General features: G+C 40.0%; 2 protein-coding genes and 1 long non-coding RNA gene across 4 annotated transcripts in view; 1 reads left to right on the top strand and 2 right to left on the bottom strand.

Moving 5' to 3' along the window:
- Nucleotides 1-1468: 1468 nt before the first annotated feature.
- Nucleotides 1469-15250, bottom strand: LOC116698562 (uncharacterized). The gene is made up of 3 exons (XR_004334249.1): nucleotides 15241-15250; nucleotides 13363-13369; nucleotides 1469-1525 (listed from the first exon to the last, which is right to left on the bottom strand). It is a non-coding gene; the product is annotated as an uncharacterized LOC116698562 (long non-coding RNA).
- snai2 (snail family zinc finger 2) lies at nucleotides 2576-5713 on the bottom strand. The gene is given in 4 exon segments (XM_032530529.1): nucleotides 2576-4418; nucleotides 4838-5037; nucleotides 5040-5288; nucleotides 5475-5713. Coding segments are annotated over 4 exon segments (750 nt in total). The 5' UTR covers nucleotides 5554-5713; the 3' UTR covers nucleotides 2576-4196.
- The window catches only part of sntg1 (syntrophin, gamma 1), a 34822-nt gene continuing 29558 nt past the window's right edge, over nucleotides 10492-15755 (top strand). The window contains exon 1 of one of the 2 annotated variants that reach the window (XM_032530527.1): nucleotides 10492-11089. The gene's annotated coding sequence lies outside the window, so the exon portion shown is untranslated. The remainder of the gene's footprint in view (nucleotides 11090-15755) is intronic. The other variant, XM_032530526.1, reaches the window with a different exon arrangement.

The following is a 15755-nucleotide window of genomic DNA, read 5'->3' on the forward strand; positions in this document are numbered from 1 at the left end:
CGTCAACTTGTAGTTGTTGCTGTTGCAAAACAAATAGTCTTACATCCAACTTTAAATAGTTCACTGCTTGAATATATTAATGAACACTTAATTAATTTGTCCTAATCTCTATAGCAAAAACTATAGCAACAATATAGTGTTCTGTGTGCAATATACAACTTATTTGTGCTAGATACAAGAAAAATAGACGACTTGCAGTCCATCAAATCATCTGTGGTCATAAAGGACTGTGTTGTTTACAGAGATTATCTTTTACAGCTGTGGTCATGGGGTTGAACATTAGGAGGAAATACAATCAAGTAAATATAATCACAGGATCTTTTGACAGCTGACCTCTGCTCAACAAGGAGGCAACAAAAAGAGACTACAGAGCTATTGATTAAGACAACACAGCCTTGTCTGTCTCTGCTGGACTCTTCACTTCAGTGCTTGTAGTGACACACCCAACAAAAATCATTTCTGACCTACATAGAGGGTCAGCCACAATTTCTCAGTTCACAACTACAGCCTGCCACACATCAAACAGATGGTCAGCTCCTTGTTTTTTCTAACTAAAATGCAATTTCTCTAAAGATGTTCAACCCCCTTCCCAGTAAACCTTTTTTTTCACTTTAATGAGATAAACACATAAGACTATAAGACCGCAGCAAAACTTCAGAAGAATCCATCTTCCCCGGTGATTAAATTATGCTCGCTCGATCTGCATAAATCCAATTTATCAACAAATAGAGCGCCAATGCAAAGGACACCATACAATTAGAGGCAGACAGTATTATCTGGAGAATATGCACCTCCAGCTGAAAAGCAGAGCCATTCTAAGTAGCTACCCAGTCACTTGAGGAGACAACTGAAATGAAAGAGAATAGTCTTTAACAAGATGCGGGAGCTCAATAAAAAGGCAAACATTCCTCCGGGCGCTCGGAGTACAGGGGAATACACAATCATCTCCTTTCTGATGTGGTGGGGTTAGAGAGGAGGGCTGGGGCTCACGTCCCGGCTAGGACAATCAGACCATAGAGGACGCCCTTAACTTTATTTGTTCCACTTGATGGTCATAAAGGAATCATACTCCCTGATTCGCCATTAAGTCAGCAGGTTTCTGAGGGCTGTGCCCTCCTTTACATCCAACCAACGGCTCTCTGAGGCTGCTCTGGATTTTTATGTTGCCTCCAAGCACCAATATGTGCAGAGTGAGGACATTTATTTCATATGTAATATAAAATAAATGATAGAATAAAGAGTATTATGAATTCAGGCTGTAATAACAAGCAAAAATCAAAATGTAATGCTGCCAAATAAAATGTATAGACAGCTGAAGTAAAGTGGCAAAATCAGATGTTGTTTGCACATCAGCTGCAATGATTAGGCGATTAATTAATTATTTGATTGACAGAACATTAATCCGCAACTATCATGCTAATTCATTAATTGTTTAATTTATTCTTTTCCAGCTTCTCAGATGTAAGGATTAGCTGCTTTTCTTTATCATATGTAAAAAGAAACTGAATATCCTTGGGGTTTTGGACTGATTGTCGAATTAAACAAGCAATTTGAGTAAATCACCTTGGGATATTTTTGGTATTTGTCACAATATTCTTGCATTTTATTGAAAAAAAAATCAATTAATTGAGACAATAATCATCAGTCACAGATGATTAAATTAATCATTAGTTGCAGCTCTCATTTGCACTGAAAACGATAACGATTCAGTTCTCAAATATGTTCCTTTTGGTTGGCTTTTGGCAAAGAACTGATTGAAATTCACCTCATCTTTACAATATTTCCCAGCCAAATACAATGAATGGACAGCTAAAGTAAAGTAAAGTAGGGCAAAATCATATTTTATTTGGACTGATTATAATAAACAACTCAATTAAGACCTCAAATAAGTTCACTCTAGTTGACTCTTTGGCGTGAACAAATCAAATTTAATCTTTTCTTCACAATACTTCAGCACAGAGATTGTTCTTTTTTTTAAACTAATTGCAAAACACCCACAGTCTATCTACCTGCTTTCGGCATCTGTGGGATTCACAATTTACACACAAGAGTGTGACTATTATCAGTCTCCCCACCTAACAAATATTTGATCTCATATTCTTTAACACATCCTCCAATGGAAATATGCTTAAAACAAATGAGTTCCTGCTGCTTCCCCTCCCCTTCTCCTCCCACTATCATCAAATATTCATGTCGGAGGGGAAAGCATTTAACATGTTGTTGTAATCTGAGAAATCAGTCATGCAGTTAATTGTTGTTGTAAAAGGGGAAATCTCACAAGATTATGAAGCTAATTGGTGTTATGCATTCATTGTTATTCCTCTCTGACACTAGTATGATAAAGTGTTGCCCATGGAATAAAACATATAAATGAGTGAGGACAAACAGTGTCACTATTAGAGTTTAGAGTGCCCTCTTGATGGCACTTTCCTTTTATGAGGCAAATGATCTGAATAATAAGACCTGCTGCTTGTAATGTTTCCACATTAGGTCATGGTTGAGGTTTCTGCAGTGGACCGGTGGCTGTGGTTTGTATCCTCTTGGTTGCACCTGCTTTCCAGTGAAGTTGCTGAAGAGCCCTGGAGCCACCTGGCCCGACCCACAGTGCGGCGGTGAGCACCTGGAATAGCTCGATGATGACTCACAACGAAGAGTGTCTACCTACAGGGGAGTTCAGCCCCTCGGTGCGAGAAAAACAAGTGTCTATTTGTCAGATCACATCTTTCAGGTCAGCAGCTTTTGGGCATTAGGGCAAATGGGAACACACTCTGGGGTTTGTTAGAAAGAGTTCAACTTTGACTGTATCCCTTCAGGCGTTGCACTTTTTGTGCTCTAAAGTAGACAGAATATGGTGAAAGACAATAAAATGTAGCCTGAGGAAGTCTATTTAATCCTTGATGGCAAGCATCCCAGAAATCCAAGGAGGTTGTCAAAGCAAATGCACATTTGAGCTTTTTGTGAAAACATATTAAAATCTGAATTCCCTGTGCCCTGCACTGATTGTTATGATTGAAAAGATTACAAAAAACCCTTTTCCTCATGTTACATATATTAATGACATGAGATTAATATTACTTTCTAAAGAGAACTACACTCTTGCATTTAAACCTTATACACACTTAGGTAAAGAAAGTCATGGGCCCTCAAAGGGTATAACAAGTGAGTGCAGATCAATATAGCTAGTATGTGTTAAATTTCAAGATTGTTTGATGTCTGGACAGGTTCACAAGGAACAGGTTCAGGCCTGATTCAGAGCGGAGTCACATCTCTCCTCATTTTTACATAAGCATAACATGAGATGGTGCAAGCTGTATTAAATGTCATTTACTTTTGTGCAAGTTGTACCATTCAGAGCGGGTAACAATCACTGAATGCTGCTGAGTCCTGCTGAAAGAGCCAATCATACACCAAAGGCTTCACAGATGAAAAGCAACTTGAAAGATGCCAAAAATTATAACAAAATGTCATGAAACTTTATTTCTTAAAGTGTCATGAAAATATGAAAATATGAAAATTATTCAGCATCACAGTTTTTACTGTAAATATACAATCATCTCAGTCACGCTTACATTCAATATATAAAAATATAACAGGAAACTGTTGTTGAATAATACATATTATTGCCAAATAAAACTGAGGCACTTGAGAAAATGTATTTTGCTGTTTGAGTGCTGGCAAACTGTTTCTAATGTGCAAAAAAGTTATAATATTTCACCCTAAAAATAAGTTTGCACTTGTTCCCTAAGTAACAATGGCTTCAGTATTCCTCTAGTTATATGTATACTGTCATTCATAATGCGCCTTTTGGCATCGTTTGTGTGGTGCATATAAAGAAAAGTGGAGGACTGCATATCAGCCATTGAGAGACCTTTGTACAAAACACTGCAGATAACATTGTGAAGGCGTATAAATCATTCTAGACATGCAGGAAAGTGCATGAATAGCACAGGTAGGTGAGTACATGGCATAACAAAGCTCGACACAATTGCAATCACAGAAACACTGCTTGAAACAAAAAGCATGTGAGCACAGAGCTATTTTTCACTCTGAAATGACATGGACTGTTCCTAGAAGAAGAAAAAGTCTGCATATTTGGGAACAAACCCCCTTCGATGTGATTCCCTGACAGTTCTTCTGGAAAAATAAAGAAGCAACAGAGTTTTTTTTATTCTCTGGTAGTGGACAAGTATCCCAGTTCAGTGTGCTACACAACAACCAGATTCCTCATGCTTGTGCAAGAGAGACATCCTGGAGAAGGTTTTGGAGCAGTTCTTGCATTGGTATTTTTTCACATCCGAATGGGTCTGTAGGTGAGCCCTGAGATTGGACCGGTCTGCAAAAGCCCTGTTGCAGTGAGGGCAGGAGAATGGCTTCTCTCCTGTCGAGGGGGAAATGAGACAGAAAACATTGTTAAAGATGGTACACAAACATAAGTGACCAAAAATGTTACAGGGGATCTATTGGCCTATGACTTTTGTCTGGTTGCAACACAGTGTGTAAAACAAAAGCACTCTATTCTGTTGCTGAATTGTGTTGATTTTGACATTTGTAAAAAAAAAAAAAAAAAGCCATATTTTTCTATTCAACACACAGCCAAACCTACAGGAAGTAATACCTTTTTGAGAGTTTCACAGCAATCACCCTCACTGCAAAACTGTTGTAAAACGTGAAACATGGTATAAAGGCTGTTCAATCATGTACTAAGTTGAACACAATTAGTCTGTGCCTGCAAAAGCCCATTCTGCCTCTTCACACAGAAGGCCCTTCTAACTGTTATTCCCCCATCCACTCCCGGTGGCCCTGTGGTTCCTTTTGGGGCAGCCCGGTCTAGAGAAAGTTTCCCGCATATTTTTCAAACAAGGGAACGGGTATCCGATGTGCATTTTAGAGTCCCGCTCACATACCCTTTCGAGTAATTTCAAAAGAAGGATTTCTCGTTTTTTGGGGTGCGGGCGCGTTTTTTGCTTGGCAGTCCAAATACGGGAGTAGGGCTTTAACAACACTTTGGGAATTTTTCCCGCGTCCATCCGTGGGGTCTATCAGTTTGGGCAGCATTTGCTCGTCTTCATCACTCCTCGGGCTTTCAGAGCCACTATGGTCTTTAGAGGATGTGTCTGAGAGCGATGAGGGGTATCCAGAGATGGGGGAGAGGTCACTAGGGAGCGGAGACAGCGGCAAGTTGCTGGTAGTCCACACTGTGATGGGGCTGTACGCTGCCGGGCTCAGGATCTCCGGCTGGGGGATGACAGGCAGGGGAAGACCCCTGTAGATGTGCGGCGTGATGAACACTGAAAATAAAGAAAGTAAAATGGTCATGTGCTGGCTGTCATCGCTTGAGGAGTGAACAACACAGATTTCAAAGCCGGCCAATAAAGTTTCCAAACTTTTGCAATAAAAAAAAGAACCGCAACTAGCCTACATGTAAGAACATATACACTTAAAATCGAACAGGTCCTTTACTTTGAAAACTTTACCTGTTGGGCTCTCCAGCTCACTATAATTTGGCTTCTTTGCTGAGTTTATATGTTTCTTGACCAGAAAGGAGCGTGGCATCTTGGAAAACAAGTGGACAAGTTTTGGCAAACTTTTTTCTTGGAAAATATAGCGGCGAGTTTACTTTGTGAAGACGGAAATCCTTAATGCTTATGTCCAGTGAGTGTCATGGTGCGGCGCTGCGCTCTTGGAAACAGTGCAGTGAGTAGCTGTAAAGAGCTGTAAATACTCCCCATCAGGTGCATGGGAGGAGCCACCCTCTACCATTTACATATACTGGGACCTCAAACCAATTAAATCTCGCTTTTACCACTGAGTTTAAAATGCGCTTTCAGCCTATAGGGGCACATGAGGGACTGGTTTAGTGCCATTTACTTCAGCAAGGCAGGTGCTTTGTGTAAGACTTGTGTGTGTGGCAAGGATGCAAGTGAACATGGCACCATATGGTGACTGCAGAGTTACCTAAATTAAACGTAAAATATGCAGAGCATTTAATTTTTGGTTTGTTTAAAAACTCCAGCAAATGCAGAGATAAGAGTGAAGTGCAAGGAAGAAAAGGAAGAAAATGAGAACGAGATGCAGGGTGAGATAGACAGGATTTTTCAGATGCCATTGCTAATGCAATCATTGCACAGTGTGCTTGGTGTTACTGATGATTGTTATGTTACAAACGTCTGGGGACTTGATTATCTAGTATGGGTGGCATTTTTGAATTTGAAAATACTCCCAACACCAGAACTCTTGATGATGAAGACAACAACTTGATTGAAGGACGATTTATCATCTGTATTCATACACATTTCCTATACACACAAATCTATTGAACAGACAAATCGGTGACTTCATGATCAAACCAGCAACTGGACCAATGCTGTCATCCACATTGTTATTCTCTGGCTTAGCCAGAGAATGGCTCTTCCTAATGCAGTTGAGTGTGAAGAAAGCCACAGATTTCCTCACCAATAATACAATAAAGCATTCCTACTTGAAATGTAAATTTAAGAGTAGTTTCCTCTCAAGGTCAGACATGATACCATAATAAGATTTATCCCTGCTGCAGCAGCAGCTGAACTGGACAAGGAGAGGCAAACTTAGCAGTCTACGCCCCCTTGTGTTCAACTCAATTCTTCTGAGAGGGCCAGGAGTTGAACATCTAAAAGTAACAAGGCAGGGGTAAAAAGAAACACAAAGGCGTAGTTATGGTGATATTGCAAAGCAGCTCCTGGAGTAGTTTGATTGGCTAGGTCAGCAGATATGAAAAGCTCCTTATGTCTGGGGCAGGCCTTAAGTTAATTGTGAAATGCTTATCTTATCTAGAAAATATAATTGCAGATCATGAATAGTTTCCCTTTGTGCCCGCTTGGATTATAAAGGGAAGGGAAGGTTATCTGTGCATAACAACTGCCGGCTACTGTCACACATTCAGTGTGATGTAGGATATGTGAGGAGTGGTGTTTGGTGGTGATCCAGCAGAAAACATTGTGCACAGTAAAAGATAATGCTTCACCATCAATATTACCCTCCAACCAAACAATATCCAAGAGAAGCACACCATGCATGACCAGGTGAAAAAAAATGCTGTCTTGCAGATTTCATGCTTCAGTACAGTTTTTCTGCATTCAGAACGAGTGGATGCTGTTCTACTGACAGTAATGAAAGGGGAGTGAAAGCACAGTGTGCAGGCTTAAATGATATCACTAATTCTGAAAAGCAGAGCCTGTAGTTTGTGAACTCAGAAATTAATTAACAGAGAGGAAGCCGTGTATCCTTGGCCCTGCGTTGTGTCATAGCGGGATAATGTAAAACCAGCAAAAATGTGGTCAATTAAAACATAAACATGCTTTTGATTTCTGGTCAAGCACAGGTAAAATGACCACATTTGCTTTGGTGAGGAGGTTGCAGCAGCGGCTCAGTGCAACATCCAGGTATTGTCTACCAGACAGTCTAGACATCATCTTCTTGTGGTTACATTTTTTAATCTACAAACATTGGTCAAAGACAACTTTCAAATGTGACCACAACATCCACATCCAAAATCCAACTTTAGATAAGTTTTGGTAATATAGGATCCCTTCACTTATAGCATGAAGCTGATTGAGAATGTGTTTTCTAGGGAGGCACCAATCCAAATTTTCCCTTTTCTGGTGCCAATTTTGATACCTCGAATCAGGGTGTGTGTCAAAGATGAAGACTGACCCCATAGCAGTCCTCTCTTTTTCCAAAATATAAAATCTCTCACTGTTTGAAGTCATCGGGATACTTACAATTGTTTTTCAGAATGAAAGCAGTGTGTTTAAAAAGTGACTATTGCTCAAAATCCTTAGAATAGCTTTTAATTCCATAATATCAATGCATTGGGAACACTGCATATTCAATTCCAAATCAAAACTTGACCAAAATTGATCTAGTTTGTGTGTTATACCTTTACAGAAAGTATAGAAAAAGGAATATTATGCTGTTCAAAACAATAGCAGTATTTGCATTTTTCTTTACAAACTCAAATATTTACCGTATAAACTGAAAAATGTCTCAAGGGTTTGCTTTACTACAAAGCACTGCACTAACATTTAGTTGCAAAACCATTATTTATGAGAACTGATTCACTTCTGTGTTGCATGGAGTCGACCAAGTTCTGGCACCCGTGAACAGGTATTCCAGCCCAGGACAATTTAACTACGTGCCACAATTCCTCTGCATTACTGGGTTGTGCCTCAGAAACAGCATTTTTGATGTCATCCACAAGTGTTCTATAGGATTGAGGTCTGGGGATTGGGCTGGCCACTCCATAACATCAATCTTGTTCAACTGGAACCAAGACTTTGCTCGCTTACTGGTGTGTTTTGGGTTATTGTCTTGTTGAAAGACCGATTTCAAAGGCATTACTTCTTCAGAATAATGCAACATGACATCTTCAAGTCTTTTAATGTATTGAAACTGATCCGTGATCCCTGGCATGCGATAAATAGGCCCAACACCACAGTATGAGAAACATCCACATAACATGATTGTTGCACACCATGCTTTACTGTCTTCACAGTGTACTGTGGCTTGAATTCAGTGCATGGGGGTCATCGGACAAACTGTCTCCAGCCCCTAGACCTAAAAAGAACAGTTTTGCTCTCATCAGTCCTCAGAATATAGCGCCATTTCTCCCTTGGCCAGTCAATGTGTTCTTTGTCAAATTTCAACCTATTCAGTACATTTCTTTTTTCAGCAATGGGACTTTGCGCGGGCTTCTAGCTGATAGCTTTGCTTCTAGCTGATAGCTTTGCTTCTAGCTGATAGCTTTGCTTCTAGCTGATAGCTTTGCTTCACATAGCCTTGTTCTGAACGTAACAGTACTCACAGGTAACTTTAAGTCTTTTTTGATTTTCCTGGAGCTGATCATTGGTTGAGCCTTTGCCATTTTGGCTGTTCTTCATTTCATTTGAATGGTAGTTGAGCGTTTTTTTGCCGCGTCTTTCAGGCTTGTGGATGCCATTTCAAGACACTTGAAATCATTTTGGCTGAGCAGTTTATAATTTTCTGCACTTCTTTATATGTTTTCCCCTCTCCAATCAACTTTTTAATCAAAGTCCTCAGAGCAATTTCTGGAACGACCCATTTTGCTGATTATTTCAGTGTGAAATGCACTATAACCAGCATGCACAACATTTGCCTCCTTTCTTCATTAAATATGGGCCATGATTGTCACCTGTTTTTTCACAGAATCAATCGACTCACTAATTGAACACAACACTGCTATTATTTTGAACATACCACTTTTAATTACAGATTCAATCACACAGAATGAGCAGCATGCATGTCATTACTGTTGGGTCTGGTGGTTTTCTATGACTCTACAACACTTACTAGTAAACTATTTCCCATGTAAAAATATCACTTCTACCAAAAAATATGATGCATGAGGTTAGTAATGTTGGACTGCTATTATTTTGAACACAACTGTAAAAGGTATCAAGAGAACATGGTCGGTTGAGGCAGCCGGTCATCAAATTTACGTAACTGATAGCAAATACACTTAACACTAGGCTCAGAATTGGTGCTGATCTCAATCCAGCATATCTGCATCAGATCAGGAACATCCAACAGGTACATGTAGGTCAGATTGGTTAAAGGTACAGTAGTACTCTTACAATGCCTCTGGTGAGACCTGAAGGCCATATCTGGGTGTGAATTAACTTTGGTTTGCTAATGGATCACAGTTAAGCCTAGGAAGGCCAGGGGTGGAGAGCCTCACAGTGGAATTACACTTACAGAGGTTGCTGTTGTAAAGTGAAGTGTGATGTGACTGAGCCCTTCCATTTAATCATACCAGCAAATAACACTGAGCACACGATGTAGGCTGCAGCACCAACAGGAAGCAGAATAGGCTTTACTGGTCAAGAGCTGCAGAGGTTTTCTCCTTTCATTAAACAACCCTTTCAGAATAAGAGAGATGGTCTGTGTTGGGTTATCAGACTCAGAATCAGATAGACTTAAATGTTGCATGTGCTCCTCAGTTTGTGAATAAGAGCTGTCTATGACATGCAGCTTGGCATAGGTGGGAGCAGTGACTTGCATCATGTAGGGAAACAGTGGGACTCCTCAGCTGGCATGATGACAGCATGGGAAATGAGGTGCACCTGGTCAACTCATGCAGCTGCTCACGCGAAGGCCTCAGGGAAATAGTCCAAGTACTACCGAGTGACTGCAGCTTACATTGTGTGTGTGTGCGCGAGAGAGAGGTGCAAAGATGTGTTAATTGACGACACAGTCATGAGAGTCTGATTTTGCAAAGATTAAAAAATCCACCCATACTATTGTTTCTCTTTTAAATGCCATTTAGCTCAGAGAAGTTGTAACATGCATCCACACACACTGGCCTTAAATGTGAAAATAACTTTAATGTTGGGCGTTGCGTTGGAACGCATCACCTATTCTTTTTCTTTCTTTTTTCGCCGCAGATCTCATGTGTAAGCGGGTAAACCTTGGTATGAATCCCGAGTGAACACACACACACACACACACACGAGAGAGAGGACCGCAGTGCATGTAAATGTAATTGGCGTGAAAACCCGCTTTGTGAGATGTTTTTGCGTCTTCTTTAGCACGGGTGTTATGTGGGACAGAGGAGCAGACCTCCCTAGAAACAGTAAAAAAGTAGAACCATGTAATATTTATGGATCCAGAGTTGTGCGGGTGCCTTGGGTAAACGAAGTCGATTGACGCGCGCGTTAAACCAGTCGCATGTGATTTCCAGCTTCAGTCATTTTGGCAGCACGATGCAAGAGAGAGACAGACACCGAGCTGTGAAACTGGACCCTCTGCCAGAGATGTCGACGAAGAGGAATCCCTGAAACCGCCGTTACCCAGGAAATATGGACAAATCTGTTTTTCTGTGCGAGTGCGGGCTGTTTTTCTGTCGGTTTGTGCACATCGCTACAGAGTGTAGTGGACCAGGATGCCGTGTGGGCGATGCTGCCACAAGGGATACATTGTGATTTCGCAGAGATGTTTTAACAACCCTTGCATAAATTAAAATAAGAAAGATCGTCACTCAAGGGATTGGAGTGCAAAGGATCTTAAACATCACCACCTGTTACTAGAAAATCAGGTAAGCCTCTTAGACCTTTTTTTTTGGTTTACATTTACACTGCCTCCTAATACAGTCCAAGACGAACGTAGGTAGTTATTTATTATGCCAATCACCCATGAAACGAAACATTAATCCGTTTACAATGTACTTTTTTGAGACGTAATCTTAATGCTGCGCACCAAGACTGATGTACCAATCACCTAGCTTATATGATCCAATGCATAATAATGCTTCCTACCCTCTATTAGACACATTTTGTGTATGCACTGAGCTGAACACTTCACTACCTCATGATGAAACACCCTTTCAATATTGTACGATTTTTAGGGGATATGTGGGTTTTAGAAATCTTCACATTGCCTCAGTGCAGGTAGCCTACACAGCAGCACCCGCAGTTCCTCCAGCCAAGGCAGTGGCAGCAGACCTCTTTTCATCCATAGTCTTATTCAGCAGCGTTAAAGTACTCTCTGCACTGGATGCCAATAATGTACAACATAGGTTTTTTTTTTTTTTTTTTTACAACATAGGCCATTTTATGTTTACAAATCACTCATCTGCAGCTTCTTCTTGGAAAAAGCATCAAGGCAACGTCCATCTGTAATAAACCTGAAGAGTCTTTCAACACAGCCAGCTGCTGCTGCTGCTGCTGCTGCTGGTCCAGTGTGTTTTATAGCCTCACAGAAAGCTGAATCCTCCTGTGTTCCACAGAATTCATATTGCTTCTTTAACTGTAAATTGGTGTGGCAGGGTGCACATATGCACATGTCTGTTTCTTTCTCATTATGGGCTGCAAGATGAAAGGCAATCACTTTGTATCTAAGAATCCCAGTGAGATGTAGAAATCAGACTTCCCATCAATGATTTCTGTGCTCATAGAAGCACATGCTGAGCTGAGCTGAGCTGAGGTGAGCAGGTCCATTTGCTGGTCATAGGTCAGGAGCAATCGGTTTGATGTACTGGAGGTCTCACTTCCCACAGAGGGAAAAACGTTGACATGTCATTGACAATTTTATGCCCTAGCACACGCATCCCCTCCCCCCATATTTCTGCTTATGTCCTAAATCAAATAGCCGTTTTGCCAAGTGACAGAGGTACACTTGCACAAAATCAGGCCTGAGTGAAATGGTGTCAGTCATGTCCGGTCAATATGTCAGATGGGTGAAAGAGGGAAGTGAGCCAGGGACAACTTGTTTGAATCCTCCATAATGGATTTTATTCTGGATCTGCTGATAATTGGAAGAAATGAGACTGTCACTAAGTTTTACCCAATATAATCACGATCTAAAGCACACTGGCATCGATCTTGATCTGGAAACAATGTCTACACTGCACAACAAAGAGTTCCTCCACACTTTGTCTTCCTTACTTAATAATCTGCTGTTTCTCCTGCAACTGAATCCCATCGGGTCGTTTAAGAATCAGAATTAGTCAATTGTCTTGAAACACACAAGGGTATATGTTGTCCTGAAGGCATTACTGGAATCAGACAATGTACAAAGTGACATCAAATATGTATGTTAATGCATTCAAAGTGATGTTTGAAATATTCAAGGGTTGCACTGTCAGTGCTTTGAGAGAAGAATTAATTAATTTCTTAATGTCATGTGGCTTCATTCACTGACCTATTTTGATCATGAAAACGAGTGCTGTGCTGAAAATGCTGCACAAAAGAACTTGACAAGGCTGGCAGAAAAAAATGGAAAAGCAGCAATGAGTTCCAGGGGAGTAAAAGGTAGAAACTAAAACATGACGTTGCAGATTTTTTGTGCATGTGAAGAAAACAGTCCTCAAAATAGAGCGGTCCTTTAACATTTCCCTGCAGCGATTGTTCTATGTAAAGGGCAGCTAGGAGAGCCTACAGTATGTCACTGTAGAGCTGGACATCTTCATTACAATCTAGCCCCGGAGCCTGGCAGCAGAGAGGAAAATGTATCACACCTGATGTTTCTTTGGGGCTTTTATAGTAACTGTTTGGTCGACCAACCATACAAACTGCTCCAGATGTTGAATTCACAGAGGAGAAGCCATATGCTTTTTTATTACAGTGTGATGTATGAGCTGCACAAATAAAGTGTGGATATCTCTCTCAGAGCGTACAGAGTCTGTGCCACAAAGTCTCTTACTGTCATGCAACAAGAAAACCATTAGTCTGTCTTAGAGGAGACTGATGGCTAATGAAGCGAATGCACACCAAAGTCTCATGGCGGGGAAGACAGAAGACACAACTCTCATTTATATGCGCCTCGTATACCAGCCCATCTGATTTAGAGGTTCAGGACTGCAACACAGACCAACACACTGAAAGCTACACGTAAGTGATCACTGCCCTAAGTAAAGCAATAAGGGGTGAGATTACACATAATGATTTATGATACCAGAACACTGCTTAACATACAAGCAACAAAGACCATCTAACATCTATAGCTCCAACACTGCATTTCTGTTGATTCTTTTATGCTTTGCAACATGTAAGTAGCCCAGGTCAGACAATTTTAGGTCACATTTGATAAATGTGGAGAGTCTTCTTATTCGTTAAGCAACGCTGCCTTGACAGAATGCTAGAGAAGCAACTCAACCCTGATGGAAGGCAATCTTCTTCTATGCTGTAAATTGCATTATTGTGTTTCCTTTGAACAAATTCATTCAACCTGAGAATAGTAAAGTAGCCGAGAGCAGCAGAACAGACTGAACAGCCGTCAAATGTTTCTGTGCACTTTACTAGAAGTGAACACACAACAAGCACTTGTTAAGAATTTATTCAGGGCTGAAACAATCAGTAGATCAACAGAAATAAATGTAACCTCTTTACTGTTTGGAGAATTGATTCGTCATTTGTGATTTGCTGCTGTTTTCTGTTTTATTAAGTTGAATTTGCGTTTGGACTCTTGTTCCAACAAAAGAATTAATTTGAGCCCCAAGAAATTGTGATGGACACTATTTTCTCATGTTAAAAGACTAAATGATTCAACCATTAATCAAAAAAAACAATCAACAGAATTGTCGATAATGAAAATTAGTTGTAGCCTTACATATGTCAGATATTGTAAGTTTTCAGGCAAATACTTCCCATTTTGTAGCTATAAATGACCCAAGGGAATCATGCTAATTTTCCAGGAAACAAAGTAAACATAAACTTCATTAGTTTCTAAATGCTGCTTTGATCTCCAGTAAAATGTACTGGTATTGAAGGTCCATGCATTTACAGAACTTAAATTATATCCCAAGACACTCATTTGTTTCATGTCACACAGTTTGAATTTATAAATAATTTGCCTGAGCAATTGAGAGACAGTTCTACATTTCCCTGCTTTATATTTAGTAAGTGAGCAGATGTGCCCCGACTGTGTAGCTTCATTTCAACGTAGCCTATAGCCTTTAGCAATGTGCTGAGCTTTTTAATCCTTTCATGTACTCTACACACAGCATGGTGCCATTTCCAGGCCCCCAAGTCTTTTCTTGCTTGAGCATCATTGGTTGAATTAAAAAAAATGACTAAATATGTATACATATAAATTATAATTAAGAGAGTGAATTATGTAATTTAATGTAGTATAACGGCTCCATGTTCATCTGTTGAACTTAATTAAGACCCTCATGTAAGATAACATGCTTGACTTGCCCAATCCATTTATTCACAGGCGTTGCCCTATTATGTCATATGTTAAAGGGAAAAAAAAGATTACAATCTAATTAAGGAGCCTGTCAGTATCAAACATGGTGCAGGACCAGTGTCCTCTAGCTATAGTTTAATGTCCTGCGTATGTCTATCTCTGCTTCCTGATATCCAGCAATATATCTGTGACAATTGTGAAATAATTTTCGCTGAGTTAAGTTGGCAGCCACCTGATATCTAGAGGCTCCCTGTTGCCAAAAAACATACATCATAGTCCGGACGGTCAAGAGTTCAGTCTATAAATGTGTTCATCCCTAATTTACTCCTCCTATCATTCATGAGCATCTGGGCTAGAGAGCCCCATTGGCTGTTGCCAGGGCTCAGGTATTGATTGAGTTACAAGGTAGCAAAATACTTTATTTTTTGATAAATACTTTTTAAAAGAATTGAAAATGTGATGCTTTATCTTGTCTAAATGATCCATATTGAACTTAATCTGACAGCAAAGCTGTACAAGTAGCACTTCTAGCAGCACACAAAACAGGCGCTGTTCAACACAAGATGTGCTCTGCAAATACAAAACTGTTCAAGCTGCTTCTTTCCACGAGCCGTTCACTGCAGGAGTGAGTGACGGCTGACTTTATTAATGTGTCAAGAATTATCAGGTGGCAAGGAACCTGCACACCACACAAGTTTAAACACCCATCTTTAGAATAAAGCCATGTAGAGCTGAAACAATTGTTCAACAGAAAATTAAACTGCAATAATTTTGATAATCAAACAGCAAAAGACAAAGCACCAAACTGTCACTGGTTCAAGCTTCTGGAATGTGATGATTTGCTGCTTTTCACTGTAAATTGAACATTGTTGGGTTTAGGATTGTTGGTCAGATGAAACATGCCATTTGAAGATGCCTGGGCTCTTAGAATTTTTGATTGACTTTTTCCCTCACATTTTCTGACATTTTCTAGTCCAAACTATAAAATCAGAAAATAATCATTATAATTTGAGCTTTATGAATGAAATAGCCCAACAAAAATGTGCCATTTTTACGTTCCAGTTTCTAAAATA

This window comes from Etheostoma spectabile, chromosome 12 (genome assembly GCF_008692095.1).
Source record: "Etheostoma spectabile isolate EspeVRDwgs_2016 chromosome 12, UIUC_Espe_1.0, whole genome shotgun sequence".
NCBI lineage: Eukaryota > Metazoa > Chordata > Actinopteri > Perciformes > Percidae > Etheostoma > Etheostoma spectabile.